Genomic DNA, 25,408 nt, shown 5'->3' with positions numbered 1-25,408 from the left:
AAAGTCGAAATTTGTCTAAGAAAAAAAAACCCAACCCGAGCACAAATATTCCGTTATTTTCGTATCAAAGGCCGGAACAGTAAGGGCAAAACAAAATCATAGCGTTATTGTTCCGACTTTGATACGAAACTAACGGAATATTTGTTCTCGGGGTGGGTTTTTTTTCTTCAGACAAATTTCGACTATTTAAACTAGCTATTTTTGACAGATTTTTTTTTATATCATTCGAAAGTTATTGTTGTCTTGAGCTCAAATTTGAAACGATAATTCACCTGCGATCATTTTTCATAAATTTATGAGGGTTTAAAGATTGCCATTTTGGGACAATTAACGCGCGATATATTTCGCGCTATTAACGCGTAAGCGGAGAGTTAATCCGTCTTAGAAATTGTTCCAAATTGGTTGAAGGAAGCCTATTTGCCATAATTGATTTGTTACTAGGAGCAAAATTCATCCTTTTGTGCTTTAAATGGCGTGTGGGGGGATGATTTTTATAAAAAATTTCAAATTTTAGAAAAAAAATTCATTTTATTTTATTACTTTTAATTTTTTAGGTTTGATGTATGGAATTGTAAGATAAGCATTTTCAGTTTATGGAGTTCAACTCGGGTTATTACTGCTCCATAAACCTTAAAAGGCAGTCGGAACATTCAGGGCTTCGCTTGGCCCTGATACGAGCAGTCTTGTTGTCACTTTTTAAATAAAGTTTGCAAGAAGGCAACGAATAATTCTTGCAAAAACGAAGTCACAAAGAAACAGGATTCGTTTAGAGTTAATTTCACCATCATATTTTCAGGTTTGGCTGTTTACCTTCAATTCGGCATCAAACTAGTCCTACTGCCTAGACAAATGAGTCATCTCTCTAAGGTTTTCGACGCCAAACAATTGTGCAGAAATGATGGATCAACGTTTTGCTTGGTGCTGCCGAAAGGTGAGTCTTCTCGTTTCTGTCCCTTTTTTTGTTAACTTGTGATTGCTCTCTGAATCACTGAAAGGTTTTGACTGCTTGTTAGCTGGTTAGGATCAGTATAATAATCAGCCTTCGCTCCATCAGGGCGGTACTACAGCACTGTTCGTTACTGAGGGAAAATCAAGATCGCAGATAGGTGTACCGCGGGAAACAACCTCAATTGTGCCTCCAAGTACCGAATCCTGTGGTTTTAACAGGAGGAACAGTATTGAATAAATCGGGGAAAGGGCTTATGGTTAAAAGAAGAAATATATCGTTAGTCCCCTTAATTCGTAACAGGCGACAATTCGTAACAGTATATTAAGCAGGGAAGGAACACTGATTCACATTCCTCTCGCGCCGGATGTAAGCGCAGTGGAGCAACATTACGATTAAAAAGCAGAAAAAGATGGCGAGTGATTGTTCAAGTTTCGTCAAGCAATCTCATTGACCAGCAATGAGTATGCAAACTGGCATACAGCTATCCAAAAATGGAGGAAATAAAGAAACAATCTGTTTATGTTGAGCAAAAACTCCGGAAGGGAGTGGAAAAAAACAAGCAACGCTCCGTAAAAACCGCAAAAAGTTGCCCCGAAAAGGTATGTGAAAGCGATCAAGTTTAGGATCACCATGCCTTCGAGACAAGTGCCGAATACTTTGCGATTGCAGAAAAACTTCTTCTTTTTTTATTTGAAATTAATTTCCTCCATTTCTCAAATTCCTCTTCTGATTTGAATTACGCTTCCTCATTTTACTTCAGTTGATTGTCTTACATAGGCTTTATGCGCATCAGCATTTTCTGCTTGTGAGCCGGCATCATCAACATCAGCTGGATCCTCTTTATAACTTATCCTCGACAGTCAAGCATGTTTTCGTTGCCTCACAAACATAGAAAAACTCAATTTCGAAGAACCCTTTTTGATAAAGTTGCCATTTGTAACTACAATCTTCTCTCAATAGAATGAGTAAGTACATTGTGTTGCACAAAGCGAGGCAATTGGGTGTTCACTAAATGTGGAGTATCTCTAAAGGAAGCATCATTACGTTTTGTTCCTAGCGTCGCGCCATGATTAGGTTTTACAATTTTGTCAGAATGTCTATTACAAAACATGTACTGCGATCCCCCAAAACTTCTAATTCAACATTGGTACGTCTGACAGTTATGAGGGACGTTTTTTGGGTAAAATCTTTGTCAAAAATAAGCAGTGGAGATTTTTAAAATAGATCGAAAGAACTGTGAGTTAACTCTGCAGTTAGGGTAGTATGTTAGTATTGAGTTTTACCAGAAAAAAATCAAATCAACTTCTTTTTGTGAGGTTAGTTTTCCGAATCGATGTTTTAACCATTGCTCTGCCTATAAGGTAATCAAAACCGCAGCATCAATTTTGGTTTTTTTTTGCTGCTGGTTTAAATACTCTGTTAACCGAGAACTATATACTGATGACTGGATCCAGTAAAAACCTCCATTGATGTATGGACTAGAAGGAGTCTATGAAAGCTAACTTTTCTTTTGGGCGCTCACAACTTGGTTCAACTTGAAAATTTGAGAAAAATTAAACTGATTAGTCACTGAAAAAAATGTCGGAATGTGAACAATTCTTCTTCTGTAATAGCAACTTGCTGTTTTCGCTGAACGATCTGTAATCTACGAGAGTTTTTTTGCTATAAATTGTGAAACTCTAACTTCAGTCACTGGTGTTATCTAAATGCAAAGAAATGTATTTGGAGAGAGGTTGGTCCCAACTTAAGCTGGTCTCTCGTTGCTCATTCTTCAAACATTCGATAACATTCGATTGGCTTCCTATAAAGCAAAATAGTTTTTTGAGCTGAAATGTGGCCTGCAATAATTGAAATATACTGTATTGTACTTGCTATGAACATCCTCTATTTTGGAAAGTCTTCTTCCTCCAATCCACGCTACCCGGGTTGACAAAAAATGCTTATCATACAATTTTCATATATGAAAAAAATCTCCGCGTTAATAGCGCGAAATATATCGCGCGTTAATTGTCCCAAAATGGCCAAAATGGCAATGTTTGAACCCCCATAACTTTACAAAAAATGATCACAGGTAAAATATTTTTTCCAATTTGAGCTCAGGACAACAATACCTTTCGAATGATAAAAATTTTTTGTCAAAAATGGCTAATTAAAAAGTCGAAGTTTGTCTGAAGAAAAAAACCCACCCCGAGCACAAATATTCCGTTACTTTCGTATCGAAAGTCGGAACAAGACTGCTCGTATCAGGGCGAAGCCCTGAATGTTCCGACTGCCTTTGAAGGTTTAGAGCAGTATTAACATTTAAAAAAATCAATGAAATAAAACAAAATGAAAAAAAAAAATTTTCTAAAATTTGAAATTTTTAATGAAAATCATCCCCCACACGCCATATAAAGTACAAGAGGATAGGTTTCGCTCTTTGTAACAAACCAATTATGGCGAATAAACTTCTTTTAACACATTTGGAACGATTTCTAAGACCGATTAACTCTTCGCTTACGCGTTAATAGCGCAAAATATATCGCGCGTTAATCGCAAAGTTGCAATCTTTAAGCCCCCGTAACTTTACGAAAAATGATCACAGGTAAAATATCTTTTCAAATTTGAGCTCAGGACAACAATACCTTTCGAATGATATAAAAAAATCTGTCAAAAATGGCTAGTTAAAAAGTCGAAATTTGTCTGAAGAAAAAAAAACCCACCCCGAGCACAAATATTCCGTTACTTTCGTATCGAAAGTCGGAACAACAATAAGCCAAATCACTTCGTTCTGCGGATAAAAATGACTAGGAATACTTTGCTAAGATTTCCCAACAGGTCCCTCCAAATTTAAAAGGTTTCACCACTTTTTGTTCTTTCTTGTAATTGTTCCGACTTTCGATACGAAAGTAACGGAATATTTGTGCTCGGGGTGGGTTTTTTTTCTTTAGACAATTTTCGACTTTTTAACTAGCCATTTTTGACGGAAATTTTTAATATCATTCGAAAGGTATTGTTGTCCTGAGCTCAAATTTGAAAAGATATTTCACCTGTGATCATTTTTCGTAAAGTTACGGGGGTTTAAAGATTGCCATTTTGGCCAATTTGGGACAATTAACGCGCGATATATTTCGCGTTATTAGCGCGTAAGCGGAGAGTTAATCCATCTTAGAAATCGTTCCAAATTGGTTAAAAGAAGCCTATTTGCCATAATTGGTTTGTTACAAGGAGCGAAATCTATCCTTTTGTACTTTATATGGCGTGTGGGGGGATGATTTTTATTTAAAAAATTTCAAATTTTAGAAATTTTTTTTTTTCATTTTGTTTTATTTCATTGAATTTTTTAATGTTATTACTGCTCCATAAACCTTAAAAGGCAGTCAGAACATTCAGGGCTTCGCCCTGATACGAGCAGTCTTGTTTATATTTGCTTCAATTTCTTCTAGCTTCATTTATACACCAAACTTTTACCAGCAAACACCAGTTTCTCTCATTCAGATATAGCATTATAAGTTAACAGAAAAGTTGGAAAGCTTAAGTTAAATTTCGCTCCAGATGAAACATTATAGTGGAAATTCCATTTCCAGCTACCTTTTTATACCAACACTAGTACCACGCGCTAATTCATTTTTCAACTCTTAAGGCTAACTGAGTATATTTTTTTTCTTCGTTTTCTCTTTTCAACCAAAAGCCCTCTCCAAGCATGTTTCAATACTATTTCCCGTGTTAAAAAACTAGGGGTCGGTACTTGGAGCCTTACTTGATCTTTTTCCCCGTGGTACTTAGAAGGTTTTGTTTTTTTCACGTTACCTCACAGTGATGTAGTACCCCCTCTTTGATGGAGCAATTGCAGGTTGCTATAAAGCTGTCAGTACAGCCCCAGTCGAAGTGCTCACTAATAATCGACTTTCAAAGTAGAGCACATTTCTGTGCTCGACCAGACAATAACAGTCGAGACAGGGGTTTGGGTCGAACAAAAACTCAAAACATACCCCGAGCACAGTAGAAACGTTGCAAACTTTGATCGAGTGCAGTCAAAACAAACCTGGAGCACGGTCGAAAAAAATCTCAAGAATGGTCAAAAACACCGGTTATCCGCGGTAAACTTTTTTCGAATATAAGTTTATAATGTTATTGACTCAAATTGAAAACCAGAGTATTCATAAGATAAACCAAAAATTGAGCATCTCTGCAGAGCATTAAAGTTGCAAAAAACCCAATAATTTCATTCTGATAAAAAAGCATTCTGAGATATTACCCGAAAAGCATAATTAAAAACAATCAAGTTTGGATAACTTATCATAATTGAATTTCGAACATGCCCGAATTCGGTCGAGATGGTCTACAACATATCTCGCCCGGGTCGAGCACATTCATTTTTTTGGGCGAGACCGTTGAAATATACAGTGAGCAGCTCGACCCGAGAAGTCAATTTGCGAGTAAGTGAAGTGCGGTATGATCAGTGACTCATTATTGCAATGATTAGTCTCCTTTAATGTCGCAGATGATTGTGCTCTCAGTGCAAGTCGGGTGGTGACAGCCAGCAACGCGCAAGTGTGGCAGAAGGGGGTCCTAGCTTACGGACAGTCGCCCGAGGATCTCAAAGGCGCACGAGTACAACTTCCTCATTATCCACAGTATTTGCAGCAACTTGTCCACGGTTAGTATAGAGTCAAAAAAAAGACTGCTTGTACATCAGGGCACAGCGCTGAATGTTCCGACTGCACTTTAAGATCAATTTAGAAAATCTGATACACGAAATCATCTTTCTATCAGCTGTTCTTTTTCTTAATTTGACCCTCCACACGCTGATGTGGAAGAGCGCCGATGAATCATAATTGATTATATTGTCATTTTAGTCAGTATCTTTAGAATTGGGGTGGGTGGGGTTCGTAAACTGCTTTGGGGGCGTGGAGGGGGAGGGGGTGGAAGAGTGCGGGGGGGGGGGGTAGAGGGGGTTGTTGGGAGTAAACACAATGATGCGTTCTGTTGAACGTATTAGAACTGTTACCTTTTTTTGCTTGTTATATTTGTAAAAGACAGCTGCATACAATTTTTTCGAAAAATTCTATGCTGCTACATATTTTACAAATATAACAAGCAAAAAAGGTAGAAGTTCAAATACGCTCAACGCTTACGCCTGATATAAGAACGCAAAAAATTATGCGATAATTGTCTCAAATCGGCCCAATTATTTTTTTCAAAACCGCTTTATAAACTTTCAAAAATTATAACCGATGAATTTTTCTCACACATAGTATATACATTTCAGCATATGTAGTCCGCTTTTTTTTCAAAAGTCGGAACAAAAGCTTTTTAAAGCTTTATCACGAAGAAAAATTAAAGTTTATAGTTTACTTATGCTAGAATTTAAGAGAGCGGAATATTTATGTTAAAATTTAAAAACTATTTGTCAGAAAAATTCACCAGTTATCATTTTTCGTAGAATTAGGATAGTTTGAAAAAATAATTTAACCAATTTGAGACAATTAATGCGCAACAGGTCAATTGGTTTTAAAATTAGCATATGAGACATACATACCCGGGATGACCGAAACTCCTTATCATACAATTCCCATATATGAGAAACTTCTTGTCATACAATTCCATACAATGCCATACGTACAGAACTTTGTATGAAATCTCTATGATAAACATTTTTCCATAAATGAAAATTGTATGATAGATGTTTTTCCATAAATCAAAAAGTTTGATTTTTTCTTTCTAAATTTATTTCTGAAACGTTGTGTTTGCAGCCGAACACAAGTGACAAAGACCTTGGTTACTCAAAGCACCAAAGGTTGGACGGTCTTTGCATTTATAATGCATAGAAAACGACCTGAGTTCGGCTGTCTTTCACAATTGATATAACAAAAGCAACAAACTTTTAGTTTTTGGCAAAATTTTTTAATGGTGATTGTTTTAAATTTTTGAATTTTCAAATTATCAGACATTGATCAAGGCATACATTAACACCTCATACAAAAGAAATAGGAATTTTCAGCGTTTTTGAAAAAAAAAACTAAGTGAAAAGAAAATAAAAGCCAATTTTATCGTATCCAGGACTACGTTATGCACACAAAATATTAATTTTTGCATGCAAAAAAAATTTTTTCGAAAAATGTTTGTTTGCGTACGAAATTCGATTTGCGGTTCAAAAAAAAAAAATTTTTGGGCCAAATTTTAAAAATTACTTGAAAAATTTTTTGTGTCGCCATCAAAAAAATTCCAGTCATACAATTTCCATATATGGGAATTGTATGATAAGCATTTTTTCAAAAAACGAAAACCTCAGTTTTTTATCACCAGACTGTTTTTATTAGAATCAAACAGCCACAGAAATAAGTTTATACCAGTTTTCAACCATTTTTAGAAATTGTATGAAAATTGTATGACAAGCATTTTTCCACACACTTGATGTATGGAATTGTATGATAAGCATTTTCGGTGTACGGAGGTCAACCCGGGTAGCTGCACAGACCGCCTATGGATTTTGATCAATTATAATGGACGCATGAGACAAACTTAATCCATTATAATCTTTTAAAGATGTATAATTCAGACCACAAAGTTGATAATGTTGTCATTATAATCAATTATTTTTGAAAAAAAAATCAATTACAATCCATCATAATTGATTATAATCTAGTTTTTTTGGCACTGAAATCACTTATTTCTGTCAAGGTTATTTCATAATTGATTTCAACACTTTTTCTTGAACTAAACCCCATTTGCACTATTTTGACATATCCATTTTTGGCTGACTAACCCTAAACCTTTTCTGAAGGCGACTTGGGCGCTAATATTTACTAAGTTTGAGGGGGGAGCCTAAAAATGCCTTTTTTGTCCTGCTATTTTTTCAAAAATTTGTCTGCGGCGCAGAAAATATGGTCAAAATAGGGCCTTTAGAGTTATTTGGGAGAGCTCAGAATTCAATTTTGTCGACAAAATTTTCATTTTTTTTTTGAAAATTCGCCCCCCCCCCCCTCGAGAAAATCCTTGATCCGCCCCTGCTTCAGACCTAATTTTCTATAATCGAAACTTCAATATAGCAAAACGATGAATTTTGTGCCGTATAAAAAAGACCCAATATCGAAAACCATTTGTTTAGTTTAAAAAAAGATGGATCTACTTAACAATTGCCTCTATGATATCTACTAAAGAATTGCCACCCCTATAAATAAAAGCAGTAAACTACCACAAGAGCGATTTGCTTATAATTTGAATTTTGCTGCATTCTGATTGGTCAAAAATTCGACTAACTTAATCTTATCTACATTGCAAGGGGGAGTTAATTCGTCTAAGATACAATTTTCACTTATAGTTTACCTAATATGCTAAATATATACTAATATGCTTAACCGTTGAATTAGTTTTCAGTAGGGGTGGCAGTTCTTTTACTAAGTTTCAGATGGAAGAGAGAGTTATTGAAGTCGTTTTTCGGGAAAAAAATTTAGTAAAGCACTCTATTAATCAGGGGCGGATTTAGGGGGAGGGGGCGGGGGGGGGGACGCTTTCCCCTCAGGGATTCGACCCCCCTGCCGACCCAAAGGGTCCCCCCTTTGGTACTTTTTAAGAAATCCATGTTTGGCCGATTGGCCCCTAAATTTTTCTAAGGGCGCCTTCGGCGGTAATATATTCTAATTTTGAGGGGGTAGCGCGCGCCGAAAAAAACGAAAAACAGAAAAAGACTAAACCATGTTTAGGGAAAGCTCAAAAATCAATTCGGTCGACCTTCAATTCGGTCGTCAAAAATCAATTCGGTCGAAAAAAAAGTCGACAAAATTTTCGAAATTTTTTTTGAAAAGTCGTCCCCTCCCTCGAGAAAATCCTAGATCCGCCCCTGCTATTAATAGACATTTAAGTTTGTAACGTTTCAGGTTACTACGCCGAGTTTCGAAGCAAAATGATTTTCAGAGAAGATATTTTAAGCGACGCTCAAAAAGTGTACGAAAGTTTGAATGAAATGAACAACTGCTCCAGAGGAACCAACTGCACCGCTGTCTATGTGCACATGCGGATGGGAGACTACAGGGGACACATGGAGGCTCTGCACAGGGGGCCCGATGTTTTCTCCAAAACCAGATACCTGCAAGATGCTTTTAACAATGTCTCCAAAACATATGAGGTAAAGTAGTAGCGTGTTTAGGGGGAGGGGGTGCTTAGGGGTTCGACCCCCTGGCCCCCGCAAATGTTCTTCCTCTGATACTAATTTAGGATATTTATAGCGGAGCCCCCTAAAACTTTCTAAGGGCCTAGGGCAAGCCAATACATACAGTAATATATGTGTGAGGGAAAGTGGGGGAGGGGGGTCCCTGCAGACACCCATGTTTTAAGATAGGGAATAGAACATCCGGTCTGCAAGCTATGTATTGGGATAGGGAATAGGTTTCCCAATGTATTAAGATAAAGAATAGAATTGGTAAGGTTTCATGATTTGTGTGATGGTAACAGAATGGTAAGAAAAACGATTTTTTTTTTTGGATTTTGTTGAAAATCTCGGCGCGCGTTCTCTAGTTGGTAAATATCAATGGTTATTTTTTGCAGATTGTGGAATGAGGGTACTATGTTTTTGGTTCATGGTAAGTCGATGATAAGATGTGCAAAAACTTAAATTTTTTGTCAAAAAAATTGAAAATTTTTCAAAAAAAAAAGGAAAATCGATAAGATTTGGTATAGTTTGACTTATTAACTATTTCATTAGATGATCTTACTTTTTAAAGAGTGAAATTATCTACCTGAAACTATGCTGAAACCTACTGAAACTTCAAAGAATTTAAGTTTTTTGAGAAATGAGGAGATACCGCGCGCTTCCTAGCTCAAGTTGGCTATTCTTAAATAATACCAGTAACACCAAAATGATTGCAAATAGAATATCTCCCTAAATATGAACTCAAGAACGAAAATGGTTTTTGTTGATTTTTTTGTTTAAAACCAACATTTTTCTTTTTTGATAGGCTCTCTTTTCAACTTTTGGAAGTGTTCATAGTAGAGCTATCCGAAAAAGTAAAAAATAATAATCATTTATCCATACTCATTTTTATTTAAAATACAGAAAGAAAGAAAGTTTGCAAATATGTCGACTACCCTTCTATATGTTATCCTTTAACGATTAAGCTATTTAAATTGAGACAGAATTTAGTAACTTTCAGTAATTGTTAGCTACAAACGAGCATAAAAACTACCCAATTATTTAAATTACTAAATTTCTTCGGAACTCACTTCGGAACAACAAGACCACTTAACGTCTCGACTGCCTTCTATTGGCTTAGGGTTCAAAAATTGATAGTTTTGGACCGTCCATAATCAAATTGTAAATTCTAAATTTTACTAAGAAATTACCTAGAATTTTCAAAAAATTTAATAAGAAAACAAGATTGCTCGTATCAGGGCGGAGCCCTGAATATTTCGAATGTTTCATAGAGTCTTTGGCGCGGTAATAGCCTGAAAAAAAATAAATGAAATCAATAAAAACAAAAAAATGTATTTTTTTTCAATTTGAGATTTTTGAACCCAGACGCCATATAAAGTACAAAGTGATAGAATTCGCTTCTAGTAACAAATCAATTATGGCAAATGAGCCTCCTTCAACCAATTTTGAACAATTTTGAACGGTTAAATCTCCGCTTAGACGTTAATAGCGCGAAATATATAGCCCGTTAATTGTCCCAAATGAACCAAAATGACAATCTTTAAACCCCCATAACTTTGCAAAAAATGATCACAGGTGAAATAGCTTTTTAAATTTCAGCTCCAGACAACATAAATTTTCGAATGATATAGAAAATTTAGTCAAAAATAGCTAGTTAAAAAGTCGAAATTTGTCTGACGAAAAAAAACCCACCCCGAGCACAAATATTCGAAAGTCGGAACAATAGTTTAACAAATTAGCTCGCTTGCCTTTGAGTTATATATTTACTTTTTTTTTCTTATTTCAAAGATTTCGCTTATTGTGACAAATCAATTATGGCAAATAAGCTTCTTTCAACCAATTTGGATCAATTTCTAAGATGGATTAAATCTCCGCGTTAATAGCGCGAAATATATCGCGCGTTAATTGTCCCAAATTGGCAACAATGGCAATCTTTAAACAACCCAAACCGCAGCATGCATCTTCTCCAATTCATTCAGAAGTTCTAACAACGAATAGAATGGAGATAATCTTGACCTATAGAACCAAAATTATATTGGAATCAATTGGAATATCTACGATGCCTTAATTGTTTTGTATCTTTTGTAAAAGGAAAACATAACTTAAGAACAATTTTTTATTTTGTGCAAACTTTGCGCTCAAGTCTTACTTTATATTAGTTTTATTAAGAAAAGATATGATTTGCTCTGATACACGTGAAGTGAAATAAGTTCCAAATAAGGTTCTTATAGTACCACCACTTTTTGCAACAAAACAAATTTCGAAAAATTAAAAAAACAATGAACACGAATGATATACTAGCGTGATTCAGCATCAGAAATTTTTTTTCAAATAATTATGTTTGGTTTTGGGTTGTTGCATTCCTTAAATAACGCAATTTGTCTTTTGCTGCGAGTTGATGTGTTATGATTTAAATTTTTATTGAAAAACATAGGTATGGCAGCTACGCTGTATACAGGTGCCTTTTGCTAACTTTTGAGCAAAATTTATGGCAAACTTTGTTATTGCATGGACGATTCATGTAATAGCTTAGGTTTGACTTCTAAAGCACAGAATCATTGATAAAAACCTCAAGCTTTAGAAGAATCATGACCAACAAACAAAAAAACCAAAACAGCAGTGATTGAACTTTGAAACATATGTTCTAAGATACTATAGTTACTTCTCTTCTTTTTGAATATTTGATTCACACTTGATGCATTATCCTCATTTTACCAGGAACCAAATTTCTGTATAGGGTTCAAACACAGTTTAACATAAAGAAATTCAGGCAAATAATCTATTTGAAACAAGCCAACGGTAAATTATCACCAATGTGGTAATTCCTTCGCTTCAGAGTTCATGAAATAGTTTGTGGAATTTATTGCAAAGAAAGATTTTGAAAAGATTTGATATCTCCATGAGACTAGGAAGAAATAAATAAGATTCTTTTTTCATTTTTTCAAACATTATTGTTCTTACTTTCGAAGAAAACGGAGTATTTATACTCGGTGTGGTTTTTTTGTTCAGTCAATTTTCACCGATCTAAATAATAATTTTCAACAAAATTTTTTGGACCTCATTGAAGATATCGACTTCTTAAGTTCAAATGTAAAAAGATATTTCACCTCCAATAAATTTATTTAGTTCTGGGGTTATAAAATTGCCAAATTTGTCATGGTCTGGACTAAATTATGCGCGCTTTGAAGAGTTCATTCATAATGCTGAGAGTGTAACGCGAATTATTATGCGCGGCAAAATATCCCAAAAACTATTCGATATAAATTTAGGAACAATCAGAACATTCAGGGCTTTGCTCTGATATACGAGCAGTCTTGTTGATGCTCTAAGCTTGTTGTTTCAGAAGAGCGTGTTCTACGTTATTGGCTACTACAACAGAGACGTGGAAGAGTTTTTCCGGAGTCACGAAAAGGACTTCAAACAATATCAAGTTGTGCTGGTTGCCGCTCAGGAGAAGAGGATTCTTCCAAAGAGGAAATCAGTGCAGGGTACTGTTTTTTTAAAACTTTTTTCATCGACCCCCTCTCCTCTCCACGCCCAATATTTGATTTCAGTTTTGAAAAACGGTTTCAAAGTTGTCCTGATGTAGCGAAAGTATGCATGATGAAGAAATAGTGACTGTTCTTTGATTACGATTATAGTTCATTCCTAGAGCAAAACTTTTGTGTTTAGCCGTAAAAACACAAGCTGGACAAGTTGAACTTTGGGAGAGGTGTGGTGGAATACAGAGATGTTTTAACAACCTAATTAGTCACATTATCCTTGAGCAAGTCAACGGAAATCTCGCTCATCGCTAAAAAACTCAAAAAAAGAATCAAGTCAAGTCAGCGCAAAGTTAATGAAGCGGAACATAATGTGACCTGTGTCTGTATTCGGTTTAGGGGAGGGGGTGAAGGGTAGGTTGGGATTTGGTATACGAAGCGGTGCATTATATTGGAGCTATTGCATTTGCTTCTTTGGAGAGTATAATTATAATGGGTCCATACTTCCGATTGTCTAAACTGATAGAGGTCAGCTTAGCGTGTGTTTCAGGAGTGGATTTAGCCCTCATGGCCATGTGCGATGTGTTGATTATGTCATACGGCAGCTATGGAGATTTTGGAGCCCTTTTGGGCAGAAGCAAAAAGCAAGTTTTGTACCCTAAGTTGCACAAAACTCATGACGAAAGTGGAGTGAATCTTGGTGGAATGCCACGTTTTGTACCGATACCTTGGAAGGAGTCTGCCTAATGCGAGAGGAAGAAATTCAGAAACAGTTTTGGCCGAACCAAGAAATTTTCCAGTGAGAGTATCCTCCTGCATTACAAATAATTGAAAATCGAAGTTTGAAGTGTGACGCAGAATGTGTCTCAATTAGAACTTTATATACAGCTACTTTCAACCATCGCTTGTTCTCTTTCCAACAAAAACGAAACATCGAATTCTTTGCATAAGGAAACCTATAGAAAACGAAAATGTAATCGTTTCTAGTTTACACGATGCACTTGAGTCTTTCTTGCTTTGAAATTTGATTTGATTATAAATTAGTTGGTTGCACGTATTTGGTAATTCAGTTTTGCATTTTTTCAATTTTGTATTTGCTGAGTTCTGATTTTCAATTTCTTTCCCGGTCTTCCTGATTGCATGTGAAAAGTTGAAGTCATCTAAGATGGTTGTCAATTGTCAAATTGGCATATAACACTCGGCCTCATTTTGCAGCTGCAAAATAAATTAGGAAAAAAGGGGTGGGGTAGTTCCTACTTATAAAGCTTAAAACGCTGGCTTAACGGTCGTTTAAGTGTCAGTTGAAGTTATCGGCTATGGCTGTCGGCGCAAGGCTGCTTTGGGGTGATGCTCTCATTGTCGTGAATATTCGTTTGCTGGTTGATTGCAATAATCCGGACTAACAGGTGCTAGTCTAATGGCTGGTATTGGCACAATTTTGTCTCTTATTTTGACGAAATAAACGCGGAACTGGTCATCATCGGATGGTTTGTTTCCTGTGATCCGTCCAATTGGCCAGAGTCCTCGTGGTGTCATAGCCTGAAGAATCCAGACAATTTCTCCTATTTTGATAGGCGGAGTCTTCTTTGTCCACCGTTGTCTTGGCAGTAGTGTTGGGATAAACTCCTTCATCAAGTGTTTCCAAATATGGGTTGCGAGTTGTTGGGCAAATTTCCATTGTTGACTGAGGGTTGAGGGCTGTTGGGTTTGTAGAGGTGGCATGCTGGCATGCGCTCTCCCGAGAAGAAAATGATTTGGGGTGATGCTGAAACTGTAGTGATGGGTCTTGCGTTCATGAAGTGTTCAGCTTCGCAAAGAACGGTGTTGAATAAGTTGTCTGTTAGAATCTGGCTTCATATGACGGCAAAGAACGATTCTTTGACTGATCTTCTGAGTCGTTCCCATACACCTCCGAAATGAGGAGCATAGGCAGGGTTGAATGTCCATTCAATCTGATGGTTGGCGTAGAATTGTCGTGTAACATCGGCGTCGAAGTGTCTGTTGAGTTTTTTTTCGGCTGCGGTGAAATTTGTACCAATATCAGAAACAATTTTGGCTGGTTGTCCTCTGCGTGCGAAGAATCGTCGTAAGGTATTGTCAAATTGGCATATAACAAAACCTAAACCTAAATAAATTGCATATAACGCCCTGTAATTGAAAACTTTTCATTGCAAAGAAAAAGTACCAGTTAGCAATAATGAAAGAGACATCTATCAATGGTAGCAGAAAACCTAACTCTCTTTTTAATCAACAGTTCATACCTACCATCAGGGTCAGATCTAGGATTTTCTCGAAGGGGGCGGATTTTCAAAAACTTTTGAATATTTTGCTAGGTTTTTTTTTTAGTTTGAATCATTTTCTGAGCTCTACCAAAGCACCGAAAAGACCCTGTGTGGGCCAAATGCTTAGCACCGCAAGCTAACTTTTGAAAAAAATAGGCGTTTTAGGCATTTTTTGTTTGAAAAATTTTGTCCAAAAAATTGCTTTTTTCCCCCTCCCCCTCAAAGTTTGCCTATCTTGGTACCAAAGGCACCTTAAACAAATTTTAGTGTCGGTCAGCCAAAACTGAGTGTCCTAGAATATTACCAAAAAAAGAACCCTTTGGGTCGGCAGGGGAACGAATCTACCACCCCTAACTCAGACCCTGCCTACCATTCTCCGTCCAATGATAGTCAGCTTTATGAAAATACTTTTGGTATTTTGCATCTGACCAAGTGAATTGTATATAAAATGATTAAAAACACTTAATGTCTCGGCTTTCAAACAGAAACATGATTATTTAACGAATAATTTTTATAAACCAATGCAGATATCAAATCGTTGAAATCAAAATCAAAAGTATATTTTTGCAAAAATCTGGACAAGTGAAAATTGCCATTAATATTTCTAGCCCGCCTTTGAGGTAAAATCTATGATAAAAAAAGCATACGTCCAAAAAGCATACGTAAACATGGTGGCAAAATCCGCCTCCAAAGCCATTCAAACTGAATTCAAGCAAATAAATTGCCATTTAAGCTCCCTATATGACTCAAATTAAAACACTGCTAGTTGATATTCGCTGTTATGGAGAAAGAAAAAACAAAGCTCAAGTTCTTAACGTAAAGTTTAGCATCATGAATTTCCACTAAGAAGCTATTGGATACCGGTTAAAGGGCAGTTGGAGTATTCAAGGTTTTGCTGATATGATCAGGAAAAATCTAAGGGCTCCGAATGTTGAACAAAAAAATGTACACTTGGGAGGTATTTTATTCAGAACATATTCGTTGATCGAATGCAAACGCAAACAAGCCCTGAATGTTCCGACTGCCTTTTAAGGTTTATGGAGCAGCAGTGATAACCTAAAAAAAATTAATGAAATAAAATAAAATGAAATTTTTTTTCCAAAATTTGAAATTTTTTATGAAAATCATCCCCCCACACGCCATATAAAGTAAAAAAAGATAGATTTCATTTCTTGTAACAAATCAATTATGGCAAATAAGCTTCGTTCAAACAATTTGGAACGATTTATAAGACGGACTAAATCTCCGCTTACGCGTTAATAGCGCGAATTATATCGCGCGTTAATTGTCCCAAATTGGTCAAAATGGCCAAAATGGCTATCTTTAAACCCTCATAACTTTACGAAAAATGATCACAGGTGAACTATCTTTTCAAACTTAACGTCAGGGCAACAATAGCTTTCGAATGATATAAAAAATTCCGTCAAAAATGGCTAGTTAAAAAGTCGAAATTTGTCTGAAGAAAAAAAAAACCAACCCCGAGCACAAATTTTCCGTTACTTTCGTATCGAAAGTCGGAACAAAAAGTTATTCTCTGAGAAAAATATCGTTCTTAAATAGCAGCTACTTTACTTAAATCCTTGGGGCAGTTTTCTTAATTTATTTCAAGCAGTTTAATTGTTCAAATCAATTCTTGCCTAACTCAAATTATAACACTTACTATTGATTATTTGCTGATTGGAGGTGAAAAACAAGCTAAATACGAAAATCCGAAACTTATGGTTGATCACAATTTCATTTTTTTTATATTCCGATTTTTTTGTTGAATTTACAATTATAAGTCAATTTTATAATAAGGAGAACAGTAATAGCAGCGAATCAAAAAATCACCTTGCAAAAGAAATACTTCAAATAATTCTTAAAAAAAGCCAAGTTAGTGAAATGAAAATTATAGTCATGCTCTTTCATGAATTAAGCTATATGTTAACTTAAAACTTTTGAACAAAACTGCCATCTGAAATCAGGCTAGTTTGATGTAAGAAATCAGACCAAAATTTTAAAGGTAGATGAATGTTACCGTTGTAATTTCAATCGAAAGATATCAAATTAGATTGAGTTTCAATGTACACCAAGTTTAGACAAGACTGCTCGTATCAAGGCTAAGCCCTGAATGTTCCGACTGCCTTTTAATGTTTATCTAACATAAATAACGTAATTATTATTAACACATTATAGGTAAAAAATAAAATGAAAAAAAAAAGTTTCTAGTTTTTGAAATTTTTTCTATGAACATCATCCCCCCACACGCAATAGAAAGTATAAAATATTAGATATCGCTCATTGTAGCAATTCAGTTATGGCAAATAAGCTTCTTTCAACCAATTTGGAACGATTTCTAAGACGGATTAAATCTCCGCTTACGCGTTAATAGCGCTAAATATATCGCGCGTTAATTGTCCCAAATTGGCCAAAATGGCAATCTATAAAGCCCCATAACTTTACAAAAATGATCACAGATGATTTATCTTTTCAAATTTATGCTCAGGACAACAATAATTTTTTGAATGATTAAAAAAAGTTCCGTCAAAAATGGCTAGTTAAGAAGTCGAAATTTGTCTGAAATAAAAAAAACCCGCGAGCACAAATATTCCGTTACTTTCGTATCGAAAGTCGGAACAACAAGAATGCTTGTTCATAGCTACGCCCTGATTATTCCGATTGGTCTTAAATTTTTAACAGTGAAAAATTGATATAACTAACAGCGTTAAACAGCCAATGTCAAATACCGAATGTTTAAATTTGTGTCTGATACGTTCATATAAATTAACTCATCCTATTTCATTTGGGACCAGTTTTGTTTTGTTGTGTGGTTTCAAACGCATAAATAACTCGCCATAGGCTTTCAGCAGCCTAGATAAAATTTTAGCAGCACGTATAAAGTAGTCTCAACAATGGACATTTTTGCAGCTTTCAAATCTCCACAGTTTTGATTACAACAACCTCATTTTAAATATTTCTTTTTATTTTTATTAGAGGAATTGATTTTTTGTAGGTTTAAAATATCGTTGACCAAATTTTATCAGCATCTTCGAAAAGCATCTTCGAAAATCGGAACTGTAATAAGCAAGTTTACATTAAAAGAGTTGTTTGCTTGGATGTTACCAAAATTATTTTACCACCAAACTCAACTGAAGGTTCTGAAAACTGCAAATTATAGTATCTAAACTCTTTTTTTTGAAAAAAAAACAGTTTGATAATGCTGAATCATTTGAATTTTTATTAAAACTTTTGAATTTCTGAAAATTGAGCCATTTTGAAAAAAAACTGGATCGAAATGTACATATTTATTCCGCAGGGCATCTTTTATATTAAAATAATTTTTTCGAAAAAAAAACTAAACATGTTTTGTGCGGCAGTTGTTTGTTTTGTAATTAAAAAGAGTCATTTGACTTCCCTCAAGCAAATTGAATTTTTCTGAACTTAAAATGTAATCAAAGGTCAAACAACAAAAAAATTAAATTTGGTGTGAGTAAATGTTTAGATTTTTTACTGGAAAACAAATGAAAAAAATTCAACACAACCTATATAAAATATTCCACTGCATTCTTTGACACTTCACTATTGAGGTTTACTTTGCAATTATTTTAAAGTAGTTTGAAAAATTTCAAAGCGTGTTTTTTGTGCTATTTGATTTTTTTTGCAAAATAGGGTAATTTGCCTTCTCCTTAGCTAATTGATATGAAGTAAACCTAAAAAAATTGGAAAGAAAAAAACACCAAATTATATCAAATTTTTATAAGTAAAAACAATTTAAAGACATTTTGCTGAATTCAGGGTCGGATCTAAGATTTTCTCGTGGGGGGAGGGGCGGATTTTCAAAAAAATTTGTTGACCTTTTTTTTGGGTCGACCAAATTGATTTTCTGAGCTCTCTCAAAGCACTAAAAAGACCCTGTTTTGGCGCCGCATGCAAAACGTTGAAAATACAGGCCAAAAAAGGCGTTTTTAGGCACTTTTAGAAAACTTTGACTACAAAATTGAGTTTTTTCGACGCGCACTCCATACTCAAAATTAGTATATATTGGCGCCAAGGGCGCCTTTAGAAAAATTTAGGGTCGGTCGGCCACAACTTGTTTTCTTAAAAGTACAGAAGGGGGACTTGATTTCTTAAAACTCCTCTTTCTTGTGAATGACTTGTTTTTGTATGCCTTGATAAATGTCTGGTAATTTAAGAATTCAAATTTGAGAAATAATCATATTTGGAATTTTTTACCAAAAAATAAAAGTTCATTACTTTCGTAATATTGTTTGTGAGAGACAGAATTAAAACATTTCAGGCATTTTCCAATGCTTTTTTAATGCGAGACGGCCAAACGTTTGGATACTATGTTTGAGTATCCAAGGTTTATGTCATTTGTGTTCGGTTACGAACTCAACGAAAAAATTTTGAGAAATTAAAATGTAGAAAATCAATATTTTTGGCTTATGGAAAAATGCTAGTCATACAATTTCCATATATGAAAAAATACACTAATCATAGATCTTTCATGCAATTTTCTGTACTTATGGAATTGCATGAAAAGTGTATGATTAGCATTTTTCCATAAATGAAAATTGAATGACTAGGTCAACCCGTGCTTCTTTTAAGTACAGAAATGAACTGAACTTAAGAAAGAAATCAAAAGTCAAACCGCAACAAAAAAAAACTTTTTTGCGAACACAAATCTCAAGAAACTTTTTGATAAAAACAAAAAAATCATCGCGACATCTTGACTACGCTCATCGTCTCTTGAAACTCAATTCTTTCATAAACACTCAAAAACGTGTCCAAGCAAGCTTTGTTTTAATTCCTTTTTTTCACCGAATCAAACTGCCGCTTCAGAAAAGGAAAGTTTGAGGTTGTTCAAGACGATGTTAATGCTAAAAAAATTAAATAAGAACACGCAGCGTTTTTGAGACTTCCCATTTTTTTCAGTTTTCGATCATAAAACAGTTTGTCTTCTTCTGTAGAATCCCCCTCCTTGTCTTCCCGAGGAGGCGTTCATTCTTCGCAATGACATAATTTCATCCGTTTCCATGACGGAGTAGCGACCACCGTTGCCACATCTTCCTCCACGCGATGACTCATAATCAACAAGACTCGGGAAGTCGCGCCTCAGTGAAGACCCCAACTGGGCCCTGCAGTTCGGGGAGTCGAAACGGCGAACGAATGAGTCAATGGCGCAGCTTCCACTTGGACAGCAATCGAGGTCGCAACAAAGTGCTCTTCTATTTTGTCCGTAGTCACTATTGTAACCTGAACAACTGCCTGAATAACGAAAGCGTCTATAGAACTAGCATGGTCTGAGCTTGGCTTCTACCATTTCCCTTCTAATGTTCAAGAATAGTCAACCAAAACAAAAAACGATGTACGAAAACATGGCCAATAGACAATCCAAAAAGTGTCAATGAGTGCAAGGAACAGAAAAAGCCACTTTTAGTAAAACGTCATTTTCAGAATTTCAAAGAAAAAAATGAGGCCTGAACAACACTTTCAAAAAACAATCGATGGCACATTTTGAGAAAACTGAATCGAGAAGTTTTTTCTTCATGCAATGTATCTTTAACAATTGAGGAGCGTAAATTGCCTTCTTTTAAACTAACAAATTTGAATTGAACTTTATAAGAATTGACAGTCGAACCGCGAATAATCAAATTTGAGCGTGCACAAAATTTTACGACTCGCCCCCCCCCCCCAAAAAAAACGAAGAAAAAAACAACACGACCTAAATAAATGTATTAAATACGTTCCCTCACTTTAAAACAGCACCAAAGGGGGCTTTGAAAGGTCAAACAGTCCCATCTTATTCGACAAATTTCTTGTCAAAGATATTTCATTTCCCTTTTTAGGAAAAGTTTTTACCAATAGTGTAGCTAGCAAACTGTTTGTTAGCCATGCCAACTTATTTTGTGTTCTAAAATTGTATGGACCACTGTGAGATGGAATTTTGAAACATGTGTAGTTGCAGTGGCCCTGATATGGTTGTTAAGGTCACTAATATGTTTGAAAAAGAACTACAACTCACAGATACATCTACATCAATATGTCTTCTTCACCTTTGGAGTAGTTGTTCTCTTCATTCTGATAACTGGACTCCATGGCTGAGGGGGGACAGCATCCCCCGCCAGTGTCTCTATTTCGTCCGTTCTTGCAGTCGAACTTGTTGCTCCACTTGCAAGGACACCCCCTCGGACCATCCATGGAAGTGGACCGACTCACCGTTTGCTGTCCTCGCGAGTCTCTTCGGTTGGGTCTATTTGCACAGCTGCAAGCCTCATTATGACAAATCGGACCAGTTGAGCTGCTCGTAGTTTGATCTGAAACCATAAGTCATCCTTCTTATAAACAAGGCAAAAACAGAAGCTGGTTCAAGACATGCGTTATAAGAATTTTTTGTGGCCAAGGAAGCACTAAAAGAAGCTTCTGAAACTACTTTTCCCGTTCTTGAATACAAGCCATTCCTATTAAAGTTTGAATCAATCGCTTTACTCGCTGAAACATAAGACTAAATAGAAATGATTCGTACCCGTTTTTCTTGACGCTCAAAAAAAAATTTTATAATTTTTTGGAGTCCTGCGAAGTGCCGAAGTGCGGTTCAACAGTGCCGACGTACAACAGTGCCGAAAAAAGATTGTAAGAATTGCAAGGTTTCGTTGATCTCCCCCTGCTGAACTTTTACGCGCATTATTTGCTCACTCGAAGCAAACTTTTTGCAGCTCAACGATGGTTCAATTTTGAGAATAGCAAAACATTTTTGAGAATAGCGACATTATTTCGTCCAATCACTTTCATTGAACTATTTCCTTTTAGAAATAATATCCTCTGATGATAAAACATAGCCACCAGACAGTTGAAAAAGGGTTAATGAACGCAAAAGAAATAAAAAAATTACTTCAACTTTCGAATTTCAAACAAAAAATATATGACCTTAAAGCTCTTTCAATTTCAATATCAATTAACGATATGCAGTTTTCTCGATAAAATTAACCCAGTTTGAGAAAAAAGAGAAACTAGGAAAGTATTTATTCCGCTGGGAATCTAAACATAATAACTTATTTTTGAAAATAGAAAAGATCACGTTTTTTGCTCCATTTCAGTTTTCATAATTGAAGGTTGCATTTTGCCTACCTTGAGTGATAGAGCTTGAAAAGATTTCAGAAAAAGCATATATACCTAAAGGGCTTTTGTATGTGCATTTATAATTATGAATGCGCTTCTTTTTTATTAGAGCAATTTAAGATTTTTCCTGAAAGAAAAAACAAACAAAAAATCATAAATACTACGTTCAAAAATGAAACTACGTTAATTGACTCTTAATCAACACTCTACCGTAAACGGAGCTCCTTCTTTTGTTGCCGCCTCCTCCGGGACAATTTGCACAGCAACAAACCGCGCACCGACACTCAACTGCCCGATGTAGATTCCCGCGGTTGTCTTCGTTCACGCGTTCCATCGCGCGCTCACTCGTCGAGTTGCACATGCCGACAGCTACTGAGTCGTTGCCCCCACCTCCCCCGCCATACTGACTGCTGCCGCGTCGACCGAGAGGACCCGAGTTGCTTCCACACATGCAGGGTCGTCCCGGGCTCGTGTTCTGGACGGACTGGCGACTTTGGTAGGGACTGGTTGAACGTGGAGGAGGAGGCGAGCTGGGGTTGATTCGAGTCGAGGATGGGCTGCATGGGGGGCAGATGAGTTCGGAACAGGAGTCGGGTGTGAACCGAGGACCAAAACGGCCGCAACGAGAAGGGAATCGGACTCTGAGAAGAAGACAAGTTTTAGAACGCTGCAATTCTTACAATCTTTTCACTGGCTAAATACTTCATCTCAGAAGTCATTTTCAGTAGCAGAAATACTCTCGACAAAACTAAGTCAAATTGCAACTGACCTGCTGAATCTGGGAGTGGCTGGTCTGCCTGGACATCTGCAAGGAATGCGCTGGGAGTTGGAACTACCTAAATGACAACAAGGTTTCGTCAAAAAATAAAATAACTTGTGGATAAAAAAAACTTTCTCTAAGATATCCACTCAATTTTAATTCTTTTAAATAATACAGTTGGAAAAGAGTCAACGAACGCCAGTAAACAAAAAACCCTGACTTGTTTTTTTTTCAAATCTACTACGAAAAAAAAATAGATGAACACATATAGCTCTTTGAATTTCAAGTACAAGTTATTATTGACCCTTTTTTGATAAAATTAACCCAATTTGAGAAAATTGATCAATAAGTAAACTTTTTATTTGGCGGAAAAATCTGATAATTAAATTCCATTTTCGAAACTAGAAGTCAATCACGTTTTTCAACAACGAAACTTCACATCCATTATAAGCGTTGTGTTGCAATTTATTCTGCCTACCATTATCCATAGACTGGTTTGTCTGGCTGTCGTTTGCGTATGCAGTTGACCAGTTCTGTGATCCCCCGTGAGAAGATTCTCTCGCGACCGCGCACACTTCGCGGCAGTCATTCTCCTCGCAACAATCACCATCCGTGTCGCCAGCATTGTCCTCCTCTAGCTCGTCTCCCGTGTAGTCGTCCAGGTTCGGGTAGGCGGAGGCGTACGAGTTGCGGGGATATCTGTTGCTTTTCATGCTAGTTCCTACTGACTGTTGTGGTTGGTGGCTGACAGTGTTAGCAGAGCAGAAGCAGTTCCCCCCAGCTTCCCCTTCAGATATTTGGGACTCTGATACTAATCCAAAACAGACCATTTTAAACATAAAAACTTGATCGGAGCTTTCCGAGCTACAGGGACAGCCTGTGAACAGTGTGGTCTTCACCTTGGGTTCCACAGTCGCGACATATGCACTCCTCGCCTCCCCCACTTGGCGGCCACTGAACTTGTGCTGTGTTGGTGCTGCAATAGCAGTTGCCCCCCGCCTGCACAGGGCCACTATTGCTGTAACCTGTCCCCACCTGCTGCTGACTCACAGCCGGATTCGAACTGCAGTAGCAGCTGCCCATTCCATCTCCTACAATTGAACAGAGAGAGAAAAGATTTCGTGAAATGAAACAGCGACCGAAAAAACTTATTTAATCCTACAGATATTGATATCAGAAACGACCTTAAAAGTATATTTTTCGCTTTATTTGTTTGGGATTTGAGTCAAACTAGTTTAAAAATTTGATATATTTAGTAAGAACAGATACAAATACAGTGCTTTTAACAAATACAAGATCAGGCACGAACCCTAAAAGCTCATCAAGGCAATGCCCCAGAAAACTAAAAACCACGAAAAATGAATGCTTTAAAATTAGGCTACATTTAATTCGTGTAGTTCAAAACTTGAGATTACAAACATATTTATTAATTTAATTTATGATTTAAGCCATTTATGGTTTCTGGTTTGTAAATTATGTAACTTTCAATAATCAAACACAGCAAACTTAAATGCCTTTGCAAGGTATATGATTAATATTTTGCAATGGAATCCTCTTATTTCCCCCTTTTATGTATGATATTATAGCTACAAAAACGAACAACTTCAACTATAGGCCTACACAGGGGCAGATCTAGGACTTTCTCGAGGGGGGGGGGGGGGGGGGGGGGCGGATTTTGAACAAATTTTCGAAAATATTAAGCACTAAAAAGACGCTGTTTTGGCCAAATTTTCTGCGCCGCAGGAAAATTTTTGAAAAAAAAAACAGGTGAAAAAAGCCGTTTCTGGCACTTTTTGGAAAATTTTGACAAAAAAAATTGGGTTTTTTTGGCGCGCGCTCCCCCTCAAAGTTAATATATTTTACTAAGCGCTCATTGCTGGTTGAATGCTTAGTAATTTTATCCTAAATTATAAGTCTCACCTTAGATCGTCAAATTGTCTTGACAAAAAGTAGAGTAGAAACAATAGTTAGAAAAGGTATGAATTAATTAGTTGGTTAGATACAGAGCACTGGGTTATTAGATTATATAAATGAATCGAACAGCTTAAAGAAATATACCTATGAGGGGAGGTTGAGCTACTCTTATTTCGTTCATCAATATTTTATCTTCTTACTAAGGTCGGTGGCTGATTAGTATGTATGGTTGCCCTTGATGTTTGTCCAAGTCAGCAATTCTGGTTGGGTCGTCTGAATCGTCTTGCCGTAGTCCTTTGGGTACTTGTAGTCCAGACTTCCTCGGGGGTGCGTATCTCGATTATCTCGATTTATAATTTTTCAAATCAAACTTAAAATGAGAATTTATTCTCTTTTTATAAATGAAAAGGGCTAGATTAATTTAAGTGTTAGGCAGAAAAGAAAAATTATTTATTTTTAAAAGATCTGACTGAAGAGAAATGACTTGCTGCTGACTGAGCAAAATGAAACACTGAAGATTTCAGGCCAGTCCTTTTGCTCATAAGCATAAACCGGCGGCTGATTCAATCTTTAATTATTCAGGTTTCACCTGCTCCTTTGTTCTCCCTTTTTAATAAGGGAATTTTCAACTAGTTTTTATTTGATTTTTTCAAATCAAATATCTTCAACTTATTAGTCCCCTTTGATAAAAACCGCAGCCTTCAGTTTGTCTTATTAAAAATTCATATTACTCTCTCTGATGCATCTTATTGCAGGTGCACCTCTCAGAGAATTTCAGTGCAGCCGGCAAGA

General features: G+C 36.2%; 2 protein-coding genes across 2 annotated transcripts in view; both read left to right on the top strand.

Annotated features, from left to right (window-relative positions):
- LOC134852548 (uncharacterized) overlaps nucleotides 1-13,562 on the top strand; it is a 14,663-nt gene extending 1,101 nt beyond the window's left edge. The window contains exons 2-6 of the mRNA XM_063868802.1: nucleotides 797-931; nucleotides 5,433-5,588; nucleotides 8,809-9,056; nucleotides 12,424-12,568; nucleotides 13,113-13,562. Of these exons, the coding sequence (XP_063724872.1) occupies nucleotides 797-931; nucleotides 5,433-5,588; nucleotides 8,809-9,056; nucleotides 12,424-12,568; nucleotides 13,113-13,309 (881 nt within the window). The 3' untranslated portion in view covers nucleotides 13,310-13,562. The remainder of the gene's footprint in view (nucleotides 1-796; nucleotides 932-5,432; nucleotides 5,589-8,808; nucleotides 9,057-12,423; nucleotides 12,569-13,112) is intronic.
- Nucleotides 1-25,408, top strand: part of LOC134853382 (uncharacterized) — a 540,493-nt gene that overhangs the window by 24,004 nt on the left and 491,081 nt on the right. The gene's annotated exons all lie outside the window — the stretch shown is intronic.

Source organism: Symsagittifera roscoffensis, chromosome 1, assembly GCF_963678635.1.
Source record: "Symsagittifera roscoffensis chromosome 1, txSymRosc1.1, whole genome shotgun sequence".
NCBI lineage: Eukaryota > Metazoa > Xenacoelomorpha > Acoela > Convolutidae > Symsagittifera > Symsagittifera roscoffensis.
Note: the sequence above shows the minus strand (reverse complement) of the source record. Positions and strands in the feature narration are given on the sequence as shown.